Source organism: Thamnophis elegans, chromosome 5 (assembly GCF_009769535.1).
Source record: "Thamnophis elegans isolate rThaEle1 chromosome 5, rThaEle1.pri, whole genome shotgun sequence".
Taxonomy (NCBI): domain Eukaryota; kingdom Metazoa; phylum Chordata; class Lepidosauria; order Squamata; family Colubridae; genus Thamnophis; species Thamnophis elegans.
In genome coordinates, this window is record NC_045545.1 from 32,915,536 (window position 1) to 32,933,291 (window position 17,756).

The window sequence follows — 17,756 nt, forward strand, 5'->3', positions numbered from 1 at the left end:
ATTTTAATCGGCCATTGACAAAGGTGGGGTTAAGAGTGAGTCTGTTTCTGCCCTAAAAACATGTTTCTCCATTTCTGATCCAGAGAAAAATAATATTCTGCCTTTTCAATATTTCCCAGGATATTTCATTTTTCTAGGAGAGGGGTGGGTTTTAACTGCATACAATGGAAAACATATCAAACGTACTGTGTGTCTTTTTTAATTCAAGGTGTAACTTTAAAGTGATATCAAAGTGAATGGCTGACTAAATTTCATTACCCAAACTAGACATCAGAATTGATGATGTTATCTAGTTTGGGTAATGAAACGTCTGCAAGAAAACAACCAAGCTCAGAGAAAACCCTTCAATTATGCCTGGAGTTGTCCTTGCTTTACAGTAAAAGGTATTAGCGTAGTTTTTCAAATCTGGCAGCTGTGAGATGTGTGGACTTCAACTCCCAGAATTGCCAACCGGAGTTCTAGAAGTTGAAATCCACATACCTTAAAGTTGTGAACTTTGAAAATCTCTGGTATAGAGATCCAGTTCAAGCATGGATCTTTTAAAATCAGTTTCCCACTTCTCTTTTTGCTTGGTTGCTTCAGGTTGCACTTGATTAAAGCCCATGAAAAGCAACCTCTGTTTTCATGCTGAATCGACCTCTGTTCCCAACTCTCTAAAGCTGAACATTTTGAAACGTTCCTAATGAAAAAAATTGCTGAAAGGTTAATTTTTTATTAATGCTTACTATAGCTCGCAAAAGGGAGGACAAGCAAACAATCACTTTTCAAATTTCCACTAGCCACACTATTGCATAAATCCATTTGGAGATGACATATTACTTCAAATTTTTCATTTCTTCATCAACTCATTAGCTATTATCTTCTAATAGCCATATATGCCTAACACATTTCAAAATTTAATTTTGGAATCTGTATAGAAGAAAAGATATATAAGAGTGTACCACCATTTGAAAATGTTTTATTTCAACAGGCTAATATAAGTATTTTTACAACAGGTAATGGAACTAAACTAGAAATACAAAGTTATTAGCTAAAACCAGATTTTTCTTAGTGCCGTTTTTCAACTTGAAACACAGCATCTGAAAAGGAACTACTTGTTCTTGTAATTTAGGAGCAGCTTAGCATAGAGGAATTGGTAGATTAATCTTTTCATACGTTTCCTTACTTGATACCCTTCAGTTGTACCATGTTTCCATAATTTCAACTTCTATATATATCAATTGTATTAGGTTGAAAAAGTAGCTGTAGCAAACAACTATATAGTTGATGCCAGCTATAGGCTGGCATCAACTAATAAAAGCTGAAAATCCTAAAGCTAACCAGTATGTTTCCTTCTAAAGTTTAGGCATATGTTAAATTGTGCTCGGATTTTATGGTAGAGTCATAGATATTTACTGAGCACCTCTGACTTCTCACAATATGCATCACTTCTGAGCTCTGCCTGCATTCACTATCTGACACCCAATTAGGGGACTGCAGTGAAGATTTTCAATACAGGCATATCTTTCTAAACTTGCAACTTAGCATCAAGACAACAAATTCTAGTGGGACATATTACACCTATAATGCAAATAGAACTGTATAAGTGCTGTATTCTAACTTTATCTGACCGATAAATTAGGATTAGCAGCGATATAGTTTAAAGTAATACAAAATAACATTTATAGCAAGGCGGCACTTGAAGGCAATATTTCACTTTAGATGGTGAAGATTTACTGTTCGTTATATGAAGAACAATCTTCAGAGGCATCTTCTTGAGATGTTTGGCTGGGCTTACATATAACTGCAGAATCCTGGCTGTCTTCAGGGGAAACTAAAACACAGAAACAAAAAGTAGCTTACAATTTCTGCTTGGACAGAATTCTTCTGCTTTATTAAATAACTATTATTTAAATAACAAAAGCAAAACACATTCTTGTATGTATGTATGTTTATTATACTTGTATGCCGCCCTATTCCCGAGGGACTCAGGGCAGCTAACAAACAAGTGGGGAAGGGGGAGATACAAAAAACAAACAAGACAGAAACAAGATACAAAAAACAGATTAAAAGCTACACAACAATCACAACAATTCAAGTGGGGCTGGGAATTCATCAGCCCCAGGCCTGCCGGAACAGCCAGGTCTTGACGGCTTTGCAGAGAGCCTGAAGGGTGGTGAGGGTCCGAATCTCCACGGGGAGATCGTTCCAGAGCAGCCACAGAGAAGGCCCTCCCCCGAGGGGTCGACAGTCGACATTGGCTAGCTGATGGTATTCGGAGGAGGCCTAATCTGTGGGATCTAATTGGTCATAGGGAGGTAATTGGCAGGAGGCGGTCTCTCAAGTACCCAGGTCCGATACCATGTAGGGCTTTAAAAGTAACGACTAGCACCTTGAAGCGCGTCCGGAGTCCAACAGGCAGCCAATGCAGCTCGCGGAGGATAGGTGTAACGTGGGTGTACCGAGGTGCACCCACAATCGCTCGCGCGGCTGCATTCTGGATAAGCTGAAGTCTCCGAATGCTCTTCAAGGGCTGCCCCATGTAGAGCGCATTACAGTAGTCCAGTCTTGAGGTCACAAGGGCGTGAGTGACTGTTCTGAGAGCCTCCTGGTTCAGGTAGGGACGCAATTGGTGCACCAGGCGAACCTGGGCAAATGTCCCCCTGGTCACAGCCGACAGGTGATGTTCTAAAGTCAGCTGTGGGTCCAGGAGGACTCCCAAATTGCGAACCCTGTCTGAGGGGCGTATAATTTCACCCCCCAGCCTGAGAGATGGAATACAGGGCCAATCTTTGGGAGGGAAAAACACAAGCCACTCGGTCTTGTCGGGATTAAGTGCAAGCTTGTTCACACCCATCCAGACCCTGACAGCCTCCAGGCACTGCCACATCACTTTAACCACTTCACTGAGTTGGCACGGATACAGATACAGCTGTGTATCATCCACGTATTGATGGTACATCATCCCGTGCCGATGAATGATCTCACCCGGTGGCTTCATGTAGATGTTAAACAGGAGGGGGGACAGGACTGAGCCCTGCGGCATCCCATACTTAAGGGGCCTAGGGGTCGACCTCTGCCCTCCAACCAACACCGACTGCGACCTGTCAGAGAGGTAGGAGGAGAACCACCGAAGAATGGTGCCTCCCACTCCCACCTCACGTAACCACCGCAGAAGGATACCATGGTCGATGGTATTGAAGGCTGCTGAGAGGTCAAGGAGCACTAGGATGGAGGCATGGCCCCCATCCCTGGCTCTCTAGAGATCATCAATCAGTGCGACCAAAGCAGTTTCCGTGCTGTAGCCAGGCCTGAATCCAGACTGAAAGGAGTCCAGATAATCGGTTTCATCCAAGGACCTCCGGAGCTGAGAGGCCACCACTTTCTCAACAACCTTCTCAACAAAGGGGAGGTTGGACACTGGACGGTAGTTACTTAAAATGGCTGGATCCAAAGACGGCTTCTTCAGGAGGGGTCTCACCACCTTTAAAAGGGGTGGGAAGGCTCCCTCCCGTAGAGAGGTGGTAACTATCGTCTGGATCCAGCCCCGTGTCACCTCCCTGCTGTTCGCGACCAGCCAGGAGGGGCACGGGTCCAGCACACAAGTGGAGGCACTCACCGCTCCCATGGCCTTGTCCACTTCCTCAGGTGTGACAAGTTGAAAATCAATCCATAAATTCCACTCAAGACCCTCCCCCGGTACCTCGGCTGGCTCTGAGCAATTGGAGTCCAGGTCTGTCCGAATCCGAGCGACTGAACAAACTCCTCAGCTCTACCTTGTAAGGGATCACCCGCATTCCTCCCTCTCAAGAGGGAGCGGGTTATTCTAAACAAGGCGGCTGGGCGTGATTCAGCGGATGCAATCAGAGCGGCAAAATGTGCACTTTTTGACGCCCGTATTGCCACTAGATAGGCTCTGATATAGGCTCTCATCAGTGCTCGGTCTGACTCAGTCTTATTGGCCCTCCAGCGGCGCTCTACGCCCTCCAGCGACTCTCTTTTGGTGTTTCATCCCCCGGAGTTCCTTGGTAAACCAAGGGGCTCTCCTGGATCCACTACCTCGAAGAGGCCGTAAAGGCGCATTCCGGTTTAGAGCCTCTGCCGCCGCTGAGTTCCAAGCAGCAACGAGGGTCTCCACCGGACTGTGGACGAGAGTATCAGGTATAACACCAAGCGCCATCTGAAAACCCGAAGGGTCCATTAGGCACCTGGGGTGGAATCACCTAATCGGTTCCTCCTCCCTACAGTGGGGGATTGGCCTCCGAAAGTCAAGCCTCAGTAGGAAGTGGTCCGACCATGACAGGGGCACAATCTCAGTACCCCTCAAACCAAGATCACAACTCCACTGCTCCGAGAAGAATACGAGGTCGAGCGTGTGACCCGCTGAGTGAGACAGGCCCCGAATTACTTGGGTCAAGTCCATGGCTGTCATGGAAGCCATGTACTCCTGCGCTCCATCAGAGTACTTGCTGAGCGAAGGCAAATTGAAATCCCCCAGCACCATAAGCCTGGGGAACTCAACTGCCAGCTCGGCTACTGACTCGAGGAGCGAGGGGAGGGCTGTTGCAACGCTGTTGGGAGGCAGGTACGTTAACAACAAGCTCGCTTGACCCCCAAGGTCCAACTTCACCAGCAAGGACTCACACCCAACAAGCTCCGGAGCAGGGATCCTACGAGGAACTAGATAACTATCGCCACTCCCCCACCCCTTTCCTGGAGTCGCGGCTGATGAAGCACCTGAAAACCCTCTGGGCACATCTCAGTGAGGGGGACTCCTCCCTCTGGACCCAGCCAGGTTTCAGTAATACATGCCAGGTCTGTCCTCTCATCTAAAATTAGGTCCCAGACGAGGGGAGCCTTGTGAACCACAGACCTGGCATTTAGCAACAGCAGCCTGAGACCAGGGCCCTGACTACTCATGCCATTGGCCTTGGAGTGGAACTAATAGGGCCGGAAGGAGGGATCTCTGTGACGTAGCGAACCCTCCTTCCCCGGTAATGGCTAGCCCTAAAGTTCCCGCCATATCTGCCCCTCCCTGTTATGACCGTAATGTTCCAGCCCACTCCCATGTCCGTGGTCCCCCAACCCTCCCCCATAGCTACCGCATTCTTTGGCAGGCCCTTCGAATCAGACATCCTAGGCTGGGATTCGGCCTAGGCCCCCCTGACACTTCTGCAGAGCACTCAGTGCAGGGGGTACCCGGTTGTGGTCCCAGACTTCTCAGACGTACACAATCATACAACCAAGCACTCCCCACAAAACGCTTTAAAAAACACAAATACAACAATATGGATTAAAAGTGGGCACAGCCAGTCAACCACATTCATACCACATACACTCACCATACCATTTAAAAAGTTGTGCAATAGTGCAATTTGAGATCGTGCAAGAACGTTCTAGAATGAGGGAGGGAAGCTAAAGTCCCAATCTTCTCCCACAGGAAGAGCAAAGTCCAAAAGTCTGGGGTAAACAGCACGTTAGCAGCAATTGGAGGGACAGTTCTAAAAGCGAGTGTCCCAAGGCCGGTCATAGCTGAAGAATAGCCGGGATGGCAGTAGTTGAAGCACGGTCTTTCCCACAGACAGAGGAAGCCAGGGGACTGCATGCTCGCTGACTAAAGACTGTAACTAGAGGAGGGGAAAAGAGAGGGGGGGGGAAGACCCCTCTCGCAGCTGAGCCGCCACGTTCTCAAGCGGCGACTATGAGCCAGCAGACCACCAGGCTAGTAACCCCACCCCCACCCTCACCCTAATTCTAGCCCTAAAGCTCACCAACCCTAACCCTAGCCCTAAACCTAACCCTAACCCTAAAACTGACCCTAACCCTTATCAGACCTAACACTGACCCTAATTCTGACCCTAACCCTAATCCTAGTCTAGCCCTGGCCCTAACCCTGTCCCTAGCCCTAACCCCGCAACAGCACTGCAGCAGTTGAAGGGCCAGGCAACCAACGCAGGGGTAGGGGCCCCCCAAGACAGGCCTCCAGCAGCAGTCACCGCGTGATCAGTGGCGGACCCAGAAGGAATGGGGCTCCCCTCCACAGACTCCTCCCAGCTCCGTAGTCTCAGTCGTTCCCGTGGGGCTCTCCCACAGCCTCAATGTTCTTCCTCAGAGGCTGAGCCGTGGTATTCCCAAGTCGTAGCAGTCACAAAAATGGTCTCCAATAGTCTCAACGGCGTTGGTGACCAAAGCTCCCTCGGGCAGCTGGGCCGCGAAGTTCTAGAATCGCGGCGCTCTCAATAGCTTCAGCAGTCCCCAAAAGCTGGGCTGTGGCACTCCCAAGTGGCCTCGGCGTTCCAGGGCAGCCCCAAACCCCTAAACCAGCTGGGCTGTGGCGTTGATGTTAGGGCTGACTGGGCCGATGCAAACAAGGGCGGCGGTGAGGCTACTACCAGCTGGAACCACCCTCCACGAGAGGGGAGGGGGAGGAAGCGCACACCCACACAGTTCCGCAGTATTTTCCAAGTCCCAGGCAAGCCGTGGCAGTTCGTCTGTTAAAAAACACTCGTGCCACCCCTGTTCGCCCGGGGGGGGGGAGGGGAGGCCATTCGCAAGTAGCTACAAGTCGCCGTTCGTGCCCCCGTGCCATCGAGGGGGGGGAAGCCGCTTGTACGCTTGTTCCTACCGTCTCCCAGGACTCAAGGCAAACTGCAGCAGTTCTTTCGGCTAAAAAACCCTGCTCGAGCCACCCGTATTGTCTCTGTGGGGGGGGGGAGGCCAGTCGCAGTTTCTCCCTGCCGCTCCAAACAGCTGCTCCATCTAAAGCCATCCGGGAAGGGTTTTCCTTAATAATCACCGTTCCCAGACCTTCTCAAGTTCTTCTTACCCAGGCTTAGCTCCTCACTTTGGTGGGAAAGTAATAGGATCCTGTCACTTCAGCGTATAGTCATGCTGACCAGAGCCAGAGCCACCGAAGCAGTCCCCCACCAGATGAAAACGCCGCTCTTCTCAGCGAAAACACTGCCTCTCTTGGTCCACGCCAGGCGAAAAACGCTGCTTATTAGCTAAGAAACCACCATCCGTGGGGGGGGGGAACGCCCCAAAGGCTGTCCCACACCGTCCGCCACCGCTGAGGCCCGTCCTAAGTTGCCCGAGGATGTCTCTCCAAGCAACCAGCCCTCCAGGATGCCCAGGATTCCTCTCACCCCAGTTCTTCCGTTTGAGAGGTCTTATTCACAACACAATTCTGTTATTTACAGTGTGTCATTTGAAGAGCCATCTCTTCAATAAGTATTACAAAGATACTTCACCTTGACTACATTTGTATACTATTTATATAATAAATTAGCAGGCTAGTAAACAAATATAAATGTGCATAGTGATATATGTATTTTAAAGAGGCAACTACTGAGAATATTAATTTGAAAATAATTATTTGAGCGATTTGACTGTAGATGTTCAACGCAGAACCATTTCCCAAATACAAGTAGTTCTCGATTTACGACCAGTCACTTAACAATGGTTACAAGTTACAACAGTCCTATCTGGCAGTACTTACAACTTGGATTCAAAGTTTCGACTATTAACCCAATTCAACCCCAATCATATGACTGTACTTCAGATGCTCAGCAAGGAAGCCACATTTATGTCTATTTGCAGTGATCCATGGTCACATGACTGCATTTTATGACAGTTTTGATAAAAACTGGTACTCACTTCCATTTTTTTGCAAAACTGGTCCATAGTGAATCATGGGTTCACTTAGCAATTGCTGAAAAAATGGTCATAAAATCTGGTCGGTCATATGATTGACCCTTTCACAACATACGGCCATAATATGTGGGCTCCATTATGGTTGTAACTCAAGGACTACCTGAAACCTAATGATGAGAGTGGACAATATGATATAACTTCCTGGATATAGAATATCTTGGAATATATTAGATCACATACTTGGGAAAAGTTTTTCCTGTTGAAAAAAAGCCACTCAGTCCCTATTTATATATGCAGAAAGAATTTAAAAATGATTCTCAGTAAATTTAATATGACTGTTTGCAATAACTTATTTGGGGAAAACACTGAAAAAAGTGTTTGAAGTTTACACAAATATTCTTTCATTGTTCTTATGTGGTTAAGGGAGACCAGCAGAGTTAAATTTTAAATTAAATATTTTCAGAGGACAGTTTATTACCACCCAAAGTCACGTGTTGTGATGTGATCATGATTTAATCTCAGATATACTTAAGATACAATTAAAGTATTGCTTTACTTATGTGCCCCTGTAGTTTGAACAAATAATGGAATCAGGTGTTCAGATGATGTTTCTCACCATTGGCTAATAATTAAAAATAGTTTTTTGGTTTGCAAGCATTTGCTATTGGAATTATGCAGGCAGTACAGGAATGTACATAGAAAATAATGAAGGTATATTAATTTGCACAATATAAACATTATGAAATCTGTATGATCTTCTTGGTAAAATCTAGTTGCATTAGACTTCTCTAAATCTAATCATGTGTATCTAGCAAATCATTGTGGTCATTAAACGAATCCACACTGGTTAAGCAATAGCCGCAGTTGTAAGTGTGAACTCATTTTCTGAAATGTGTCACGTGATGATGGGACATCAGTCATAAAGGCAAGGCAGTTGCCAAGCACCTAAAATATGGTCAAGTGACTGACGAGCAGGGATGGCATGACATTTTACAAAGGCCAGAAATGTTTTATGGGCCATAAAGCACCTGTTCTGGGCCCATTGTAATTTTGACTGGTTGTTAAGTGGCTGTTAAGTTGAAGAATACCTGTGGGTGCATTGCAAACATCAGTGTAACAGCTTCATAACCAAATATTCTGATCACTTACCAGACGTTTCCTTTGTAGCTTCAGTCACAAGGTTGAGCTGGAGAGGTGGTGGAAGGTAGTGAATCCCTGGCAGATAGCCTCGGGGTATAAAGGGTGAGAGTGGAGTATAGTATCCTGACCGGAAATCCCCACCTGTGTCCTGTAGCTATATAAAAACAAAAGTGCATGAATGGCTGGTGAACTGAGCTATGCAGATGATAGCTATAAAGTCGTGAAATTTAGCCTAAAACATATTTCATTATCTCTATCTCTCTATTTATCATTGTCTATCATCTGTGTGTGTGTGCACGCGCGCACACACATGCACGGACACACCCACACCCACACACCAGAGGTGGGTTGCTGCCAGTTCAGCCCGAATCGGGCAAACCAGTAGTAGAGGCGGCGGAAGGCTCTGACCATCCGCCCGGACTCTTCTGCACATGTGTACAAGTGTTGTGCGTGCGAGCACACGCTGGAGCATACTCAAACTGGTAACAAAAAAATTGCCAACCCACCACTAATATATAGGGTAAATCATCTATCTTGCTGACGAACTACACAATAACAATTAAAATAGCCACAATCATATTAAAAATTAAAATATTATACTCTGTGTGTGTGTGTGTGTATACCTCAGCTAGAGTGGCATTACATGCCAAATCTCCTTCAGAAGAACTTAGTTTTCAGCTGCTTCCAGAAAACAATTAAAATGGAAGTCAATCTGATAGAAAGCTAACTTTATTTATCATATATAATTTTATTAGGCTTATTTTTATTCTTGGAAAGGGAATCAAGAACATTTTCAAATTTTACATTTTCTTCCTCTGACTCAGTTCTTGGATAGGCACAGCTGGAAAAGACCGCAACCATTTAAAAGAAATCCAAATCTGTGTACCAAATGGTAAATAAATGATATTAATGTCAGACAGCAATAGTTACATTAGCTGTGGCATTGGGTAGTTAACAATCCATATTTAAGAGAACTAAATAACAGTTCAATACTGTTTTTCAAACATAGAAGACTTAACATTGTATGTTTGCTATGTTTTTTATTTTCCTAAATTGTTATTAGTCCATTCCTAATTTTCAAAAAAATATAGCTATTTTTTTAAAACATATTTTTCTGACATACATAGGGGAGACAAAATGGTTTTGCCTTTATAGTTTGGGCTACTGCTATTAGCTGCTATGTCCTTTCTTGCATTTCTGTAATTAAGTACCAGGAAGAAACCATGGGGGGGGATTCATGTTATAGAGATGTTGCAAATGCATTGTGTAAGAAGCACTGTTTCTGATTCAGACAAGACAGAACCATCTCCTCTCACATTCTTTTCCCCATACTTTTAGATTAACTCCCCAGTCACAGTTACCCCTGGATGTATTAGCAGTTGCAACAATTAGGTGGGCTCTAAACCAGAATAAATAGAGTAAACCATCAACTATGCATCCTAATCAATGTTCTATTGAAAGATGTGGACGTGTGAATGTGCAACCAATTTAAATGGAGAATTCTAAAAATAGAATATTTGAGATTTTCTCGGAAATTCTTTTAACATTCATAACTAGAATAGAACTCAATGGAATTTAAATTACTGTACAAACCTAGCAGCTATTCATGATTCATCAATTTTGCCTGCATACTATCCAAACTTAGTGGGTTCCCAGTATGGCAGTATCAAAATACCAGCATCTTCAGGCATCTCCTTTGGCACTTATATAATTCTTTAATTGGAAAAAAAATGGAATGTGAATGTGCTGAAAAGCATAGTGCCAGGCTCTATCATCCATTTTATTGCCAAAAACTGAGCCCAGATGCAGTTTTTGAAATACATGCAGCCAGGTGCTGCTTTGGGTGGATATGTGACTTTGCGATTAAAAAAAAAAGTCATCATGAGAGGTTAAATAGAAAAGAGTAGTAATCTTACTGGTTCGGTTTCTGCTGCTTTGTGACTGACTATGCCTGACTATGATAACCATTTTACCACAGTATAATCAAGGTACTCAAAATTCAAAAAATGCCATTGATTTAAAATCATTACACCAATGGCTAGCTACAAGAGACATCTGAGGGTGTTGTGCTTATGTGAGCTGTATTAAACCATGTGTGGAGAAAACTTTACTTACTGGTATAGAAGCAGGAACACTGCTTGGTCCATGATTGCTGGAAAAGTGTCTGAAACTTGTTTGTAGAGGCAAAACAGGTGCAGGAGATGGACCTCTGTAAGCCGGTTGATTGATAGTGAATCCCATTGAAAATGGATGATAAGGATACATCCCAGAGTAACCAGGGTACATTTTGGGAGAGTCCCTCTCCCCAAATTCTGGACACACAGCAATACATTCTTGAGGCAAATTGGGATAGTCTATTAAAAAAATTGGATTAAATGGGTTACCAATATTTATTTGTTTATTTATATCCCACCTTTATCATTTTTACAAATATCTCAAGGGGCGGACGGACATATCCAGCACATCTTTCTCTTCTTATTTTTCCCCGTGAGGTGTGTTGTGAGTGTGAATAAATGGCCTAAAACCACCCAGGGGGCTTTCATGGCCAAGGCAGCACTTGAACCCATGGCCTCTGGCTTTCTAACTTGGTGTCTTAACAACTAGACCAAACTGGCTTGTATCAGTAACATATAAAGGTATGTACGGTATTTTAACATCCTGAAAGTGTTGCATTTTGGCTAATTAAAATTTCAAAAAGATACTCTTTATGTGCCCTATCAGGTACTTATCCTTGAAAAGTGGATAGCTTAAATGCAATAAGTATTTTTTAACATAATTGTTCTACTGAGAGGTATAAAGACACCTTAAATGGCCAAGATCCTACTAATGCAGAGTTGTTACTCATGATTTGTATCAATTGGAAGAATGCATAGAGACCTTTGTTAGTCACAGAGAAACATACATTACACAGTATTCAAACTAAATCAAATATTATTTATTTATGAATAAGAGATATATTAACATAAAATGTGATACTGTAATTTATTGTTTTATATAGTTTGGACTAATTCAATTAATTGTTTCTCCTTTTTAAATCAAAACTTTGATTACTACGGATAAATACCTAACCTCTTTGAATTAGAATGACCCATAATAAACAAATTCATTTTTTTCTTAAGTAGAAAATGTTATCAGATCAAGCAACAAAAATAAATTGCAAGGTATCTTAATAGTATTTAATATTATATCAAGCCAGTAGATGGCAATCCATATTCATAAATAGAACACAACATGGATCTCAATTAAAACAGTAAGAGAGCAGAATGGAGGATAAGCTATTTTTAATGTAACAAAAATTCTGAATAATTAGGAAATGTATAACATCTAGCAATGTTTCAGGTTTACTTTTGATAAGCAATTTTGAACCTGTTGATTTAATGAACAATGTTCATTATCAGCTTTGTAAATACTGTATAATATTAGAGGAGTTTAAATGCTCTCCTTGGTGCTCTCTGAGGCTGGTTGTTTTCTTGCAGATGTTTAATTACCCAAATAAACTAACATCATCAGCGCAAGAGAACATCTGCAAGAAAACAGCCTAGCTCACAGAGGACTTCACCAATATATTTTCTACACTTTTCCTGTATTTAAGATGTTGATTAACACAGTTTTATTTAAAAATAACTAACCATTGCAATTTGAATTTTGCAGAGAAATTCAAGTTAAGATGCTTCCCTTAAATATACTGCATCTCTAAATATTCTTCAAAATATGGCTTGCACAATATCTATTCAATGCAAAAATAAATGGTTACAAAAGATGACAGCAGTCAAAGATTTGTCGGTTCTCTTTTGTTCATACAAAAACCAATCGAGCAAATTATTTTCATTATCACTGAAATATTCCCTCTGCTGAAAGGAATGTCATAAAAATATAGTACAAATCATATTAATTCCAGACTCTTTGTTTTTATATTTGCTTGATTGGCAGGTCAGTGTTTTGTTGGGCCTGCTGCAACTCATTTGACTCCTACAGCACAGATCCTGGCTGTGTAAATTTAGTTTTGCAACAATGAAGCATGGTGGAGCAGCTTTCAAGCAGGATATGGAAGCTGCAATAAATAAATAAACAGCTAAGCAGTATTGGACAGCGGAAAGAAAAACAATAATCCAAATCCTATAATTTGGCATAGCAGGGTACATACATCACTAATGCTCAGGACAAATAGAAAGTTAAATTCATAAACAGAAAAGACATAGCTAATCACCAATGTTTGAATAATTATGGCTGGTACACATACCTAAATCTATGAAGGTCGGGGAGCTCGGTTTAGGTGGTGTTGGATTATTCGCTGTTCTGGTACTGGAGCTAACTGCTGAAGTCACTTTAATTCCTTCATGCACAACTGACTCATGAGTGGAAGATTCTGAGGAATTCATTTTTAGGCCCTTCTTACTGTTAGCAATGGCTGCTCCTTCTTCACTGGGCCTACCCTGAGTGGGAGGCAAGATCTCCCTAGGTGGTGAATCTGGTCCTTGTCTTTTTAAGGCCTTCTGCGCAGCCATGATCTTCTGGCGTTCAGTGATGAGAGAACATTTCTCACACGGGCACTGCTTCCATCTGCAGTGACCAGCATGACCCTTGACCGGTACCACAAAGCCATGATTCCGGCAACGTGAACATTTCGGAGCCCGAAGAGACTGAGTCCCATCTTGGTTCTCCATGTCTGGCAGCTCTTTCTCTAGTCTACATCAACACTGGTTCTAAAATGGTATGCACTGAAATCTGCTCTTATTGCTTGCAAAAATGGCTACAATCTAGCAATTAAGCCTGGGCCCTAGCCTAGGGAAGGGAAGGATTCTGCTTCATGAAGAAGGGAAGAACATTTGGTGCTGGGTCTCAGTTCACAAAATGTACTATGTAGTATTTTGTGATAAGTGACAAAATAGTTCAATCCCTTTCTTCTTTTTATTTCTGGAGACTCTATTTTAAAACAGACCTTCTCTGGAAAACTTTCTTTTAGTGGAAACTTTAACATTTTGAAAAGGGCTTCCATCCCTGCAAAACCTACAGATCTTGTCTCTTTGCCAAGAAGGTGGAGTTTTTGTTTTTTAGGGCCACAGATAATTTTTTTAAGCAGAAGGCAAGACATTCCATTGTCTGGTGGCTCTGCAAGAAAGATTTAAGAGGCTGGATGCAAACTGTATAGCTTTGTGCTTCAGTGAAGAATCTGTGGTGTGCAATATTAATTGAGATGGTGCTGATGTGAAGAGGAGAACATTTTATCCAAGATACAAGTCAAGTAATTGAATTTGATACCTGTACTACCTTAGAATTATCCTGCTCTGTTTGTTTCAATTCTGAACTTCAGACAGTAATTGGTTAAGATGTGCATGAGTTCATATCTTGTGACATGCAGGGAAAACAGCTGTCTTTTATTAAACAGTGATTGTATCATAAACTCCAAATCTCTTTCTTTTGCGATTTCTGATATCCACACAAGTTTGGAGGACATTGTATGTTATCTGTTTCTCAGTACAAATTAACTATTTATACATTTATTTCTCTGAACCTGAGAGCCAGTCCATACGTTGTTTTCAAGATGCAATAAAATGGCATATCGCCTGGAGGGTTGAGTGGTATCATTTCTATGAAACAAATTTATATCAATTTGCAAAATGAAAAGTGTTCTATGGCTCCCAAGTTATATCTTATTCCAATACAGTAAACAAAGAACAGAATATTATTTATAAATAATTTTGTATGCTTAATTATGTTGCAAGAAAAGGAGATTATTAAATTGTTTCCCTGTACAGTGATTTTTTAATGTTGGATTTTTATGACTGTGCCACTTACTTACAAATCTGTTTATGATATGAATAATGAATTCCACAGTAACTCATACTGGATTTAAAAAAACTTTGTCCAAATAAAGAAGCTATAATAAGTTAAAAAAAATGCTGTATATTAAGAATAAATCTGCATCTGCAGCATTTTACAAAGTTTAATTCTCATTGGAAATGCTTTTCTGCTTTTTGATTAACTGGACTGGGGCTATGGAAGTCCTAAGGAACTTCCATATTAACAACTTCCTGAAAGTTCTAAAGGACCACTTTTCCTTTTTTCCCATGAGCATATTATTTGACTTTTTGTATTTAAATCAATATTTACTGACTGGTTTCCTAATACTTTAAATATTTCCAGCTATCACTGTGAATTGTGTCTTTTCCTGCTCCTGTTTTGCATTTTAGAATAATGTATTAAAGTATTTAATGGCTGCCAGCTGCTTTTATGGAAGATAAGGAAAATGCAATTCTTCTAACAAAACTTCTTGTGCAAACAAAAATACTTTCTGAATTTGTACTTTAGTCGTTTCTCTTTAATTCCCATTTCACAAGGGTTTTTATCCAGTGGTGAAATTCAATTTTTTTTACTACCAGTTCTGTGACTTGGTGGGTGTGGCAGAAGAAGGATACTGCAAAATCCCCATCCCCTCCTCATTCCTGGGGGGAGGGTACTGCAAAATCTCCATTTCCACCCCACTCTGGAGCCAGTCAGAGATGGTATTTGCCTAAGGTGACCAGATTTTCAGATTGGTAAAGAGGGACAGCATTGACTGGGGGGAGGCGGGGAAGCTAGGCCGTGGCGGTTACTGCCAGCCTGCGGCCTCACTAGGGAAGTCTTGTCACCTTAATTATATCTATCATCTCTCTCTCTATCCATCCATCTGTCTGTCTGTCTCAGGGGTGGGTTTCTCGCCCCGTTCCAACCGGATTGGTTGGAACGAGGCCGGCGGCGTCCTCGCGCACGCATGCGGCGTCCTCGCGCACGCATGCGGCGCGCATGTGCACGCACGTGGCGTGCGCATGCGTACTAGCGTCTGCGTGATGCTCCAGCTGCTCCTGCGCATGTGCGAGATCCGAGATGGCTGCTAGGCGTTCTTCTCCGTTCTGATTCAGACGGAAAACGCTGGAAAACCTCAACAAAACCGATTCGAATTTTCCGTGAAGAGCTCCTTAGGGATGTCCGGAGTCTGGGGGATCCGAAGAAGCCAGACCTCTGCGGGGGCCGCCGTTCTCGGGCGCCCCCGGCTCGTTCAAACATCATCGGAGGTCTGTGTGCTGCCTGGCGGTAGAGGAAGCGAGGCCATGCTGAGAACGGCGGTAGCGGACTTCGGCGTCTTTCGCTGGCGGCGGCGTCCCTCGGCGTTGTTTAAAGGTTTTGGTGCCCTCGTGTTGCTAGCTGCACTCCCTGGGGACTTTTTCTGGTTACCATCGCCCCGGAGTGTAAGCGGACGGACGGAGGAACTATTGGAACTGTCGGCAGCGCTTTTTGGGGGCTTTGCTCGGCCGCCATTACTTTGGAGAGAGAGCGGACTGATAAGAACACTGCTGAGGGTGAGCGTGTTGGCTGTGTTTCCTGGGGGCTTTGCCGGACTATTGCTGCTGCGGAGGGAGAGTGGACGATCACTACTGTTGGGACTGAGGAAGCTGGGCGGCTGGCTTTGCCTGGTGCCGCGGCAGTCCCTCCGGATGGCTCTCCCCCCCGTACGGCTTCGTCTTTGCCCCGTCTTTGCCCCCCCCTCCTCCGCTCTTGTCTGGTCAGGTGGCCCTATAGAAGCGATTCCATCTTTGCCTGCCCCCGCTGTTGTGAGGCTTCCCCCTGTGTTCTCTGTTTGGCGCTGGACTATCTTTTATTGTGGCATTTTAACATCCGGCCTTTTTCTGCCACGGCCTCCGGATTCCTAGGCTTGCTGGCACATTTCCATCTGGCCTGGACTATTGTCACTATTACTACCTTTTGTGGCTGCCCTTGTGGCATCGCCCTAGACAGTGCCTGTACAAGAAAACCCTTTACCACCTTGGACTGTTCCGGCCGGTTGAACTTTTATAAATTTACAGAAGAAGAGAGGGGTTATAAGACACTCCCCCATATATTCTACCTGAACTGTAACTGGTCTCCAGCCACTTCAACCTTGAACACTGAGAGCCAGTTATGTTATCTGATCTCGCATTTTTAAATTTTAATCAACTGCACAATTTATTTTATTTTCCTCCTTTTCTTTCATCTTTTTTCCTCTCTTTGTATGGGATATGCATGGGATACGTATGAGATGAATGAATGTCCCACTTTTTACTATTATATTGTTGTAATTTTCTGTGTTTTAACTTTTACGTGGGGACTGCTTGGGGGAGTGCATGGGTATGTATGATTCGGAGGACCTGCTGGGGGATGCGGGGGCCATGGGGGTGGTTGAGGGGACCAGAGACACGGGAGAGGGTCGGAGTATCACGGTCATAACAGGGAGGGGCAGATATGGCGGGGACTTTAGGGCAGGCCATTACCGGGGAAGGAGGGTTCGCTACATTACAGAGATCCCTCCTTCCGGCCCTATGAGTCCCACTCCGAGACCAGATGGCGCAAGTAATCAGGACCCTGGACTCAGGCTGCTGTCGCTAAATGCCAGGTCTGTGGTACATAAAGCTCCTCTCGTCCGGGACTTAATTTTAGACGAGAGGGCAGACCTGGCATGTATTACTGAAACCTGGCTGGGCCCAGAGGGAGGAGTCCCCCTCGTAGAGATGTGCCCAGAAGGATTTCAGGTGCTGCACCAGCTGAGAGCCCAGGGAAGGGGTGGGGGTGTGGCTATTGTTATCCGGGAGTCATTAGCTCCTCGTAGGGTCCCTGCTCCGGAGCTTGTCGGGTGTGAGTCTCTGCTGGTAAAGTTGGACCTCAAGGGTCAAGTGGGTCTGCTGTTAACGTACCTGCCTCCCAACAGCGTTGCAGCAGCCCTCCCCTCGCTCCTCGAGTCGGTAGCCGAGCTGGCAATTGAGTTCCCTAGGCTGATGGTCCTGGGGGACTTCAATTTGCCGTCGCTCGGTGAACACTCTGTTGGGGCGCAGGAGTTCATGGCTTCCATGACGGCCATGGGCTTGACCCAAGTAATCCGGGGCCCAACCCATTCAGCGGGTCACATGCTCGACCTCGTATTCCTCTCGGAGCAGTGGATTTGTGATCTTGGTCTGAGGGGTAACGACATCATA

The 17,756-nt window shown here is 44.2% G+C and overlaps 1 protein-coding gene across 1 annotated transcript; it reads right to left on the reverse strand.

Annotated features, from left to right (window-relative positions):
- Positions 1 to 1,712: 1,712 nt before the first annotated feature.
- DMRTB1 (DMRT like family B with proline rich C-terminal 1) lies at positions 1,713 to 13,436 on the reverse strand. Its single transcript, XM_032217604.1, has 4 exons — positions 13,013 to 13,436; positions 10,888 to 11,126; positions 8,782 to 8,926; positions 1,713 to 1,813 (listed from the first exon to the last, which is right to left on the reverse strand). The coding sequence occupies exons 1-4, from the start codon at positions 13,434 to 13,436 to the stop codon at positions 1,713 to 1,715; spliced, it is 909 nt and encodes a 302-aa protein (XP_032073495.1).
- Between the last annotated feature and the right edge of the window lie 4,320 nt (positions 13,437 to 17,756).

Bases quoted from the DNA above. Each gene is read 5' to 3' on its own strand.
- DMRTB1 (XM_032217604.1), bottom strand. From the start codon at position 13,436: ATGGAGAACCAAGATGGGACTCAGTCTCTTCGGGCTCCGAAATGTTCA. The intron at 11,127-13,012 runs GTATGTGTACCA...TTTTTTTAATAG, and splicing joins CCCGACCTTCATAGATTTAG to ACTATCCCAATTTGCCTCAA. The intron at 1,814-8,781 runs GTAAGTGATCAG...TCTGTGTTTTAG, and splicing joins AGCTACAAAGGAAACGTCTG to TTTCCCCTGAAGACAGCCAG.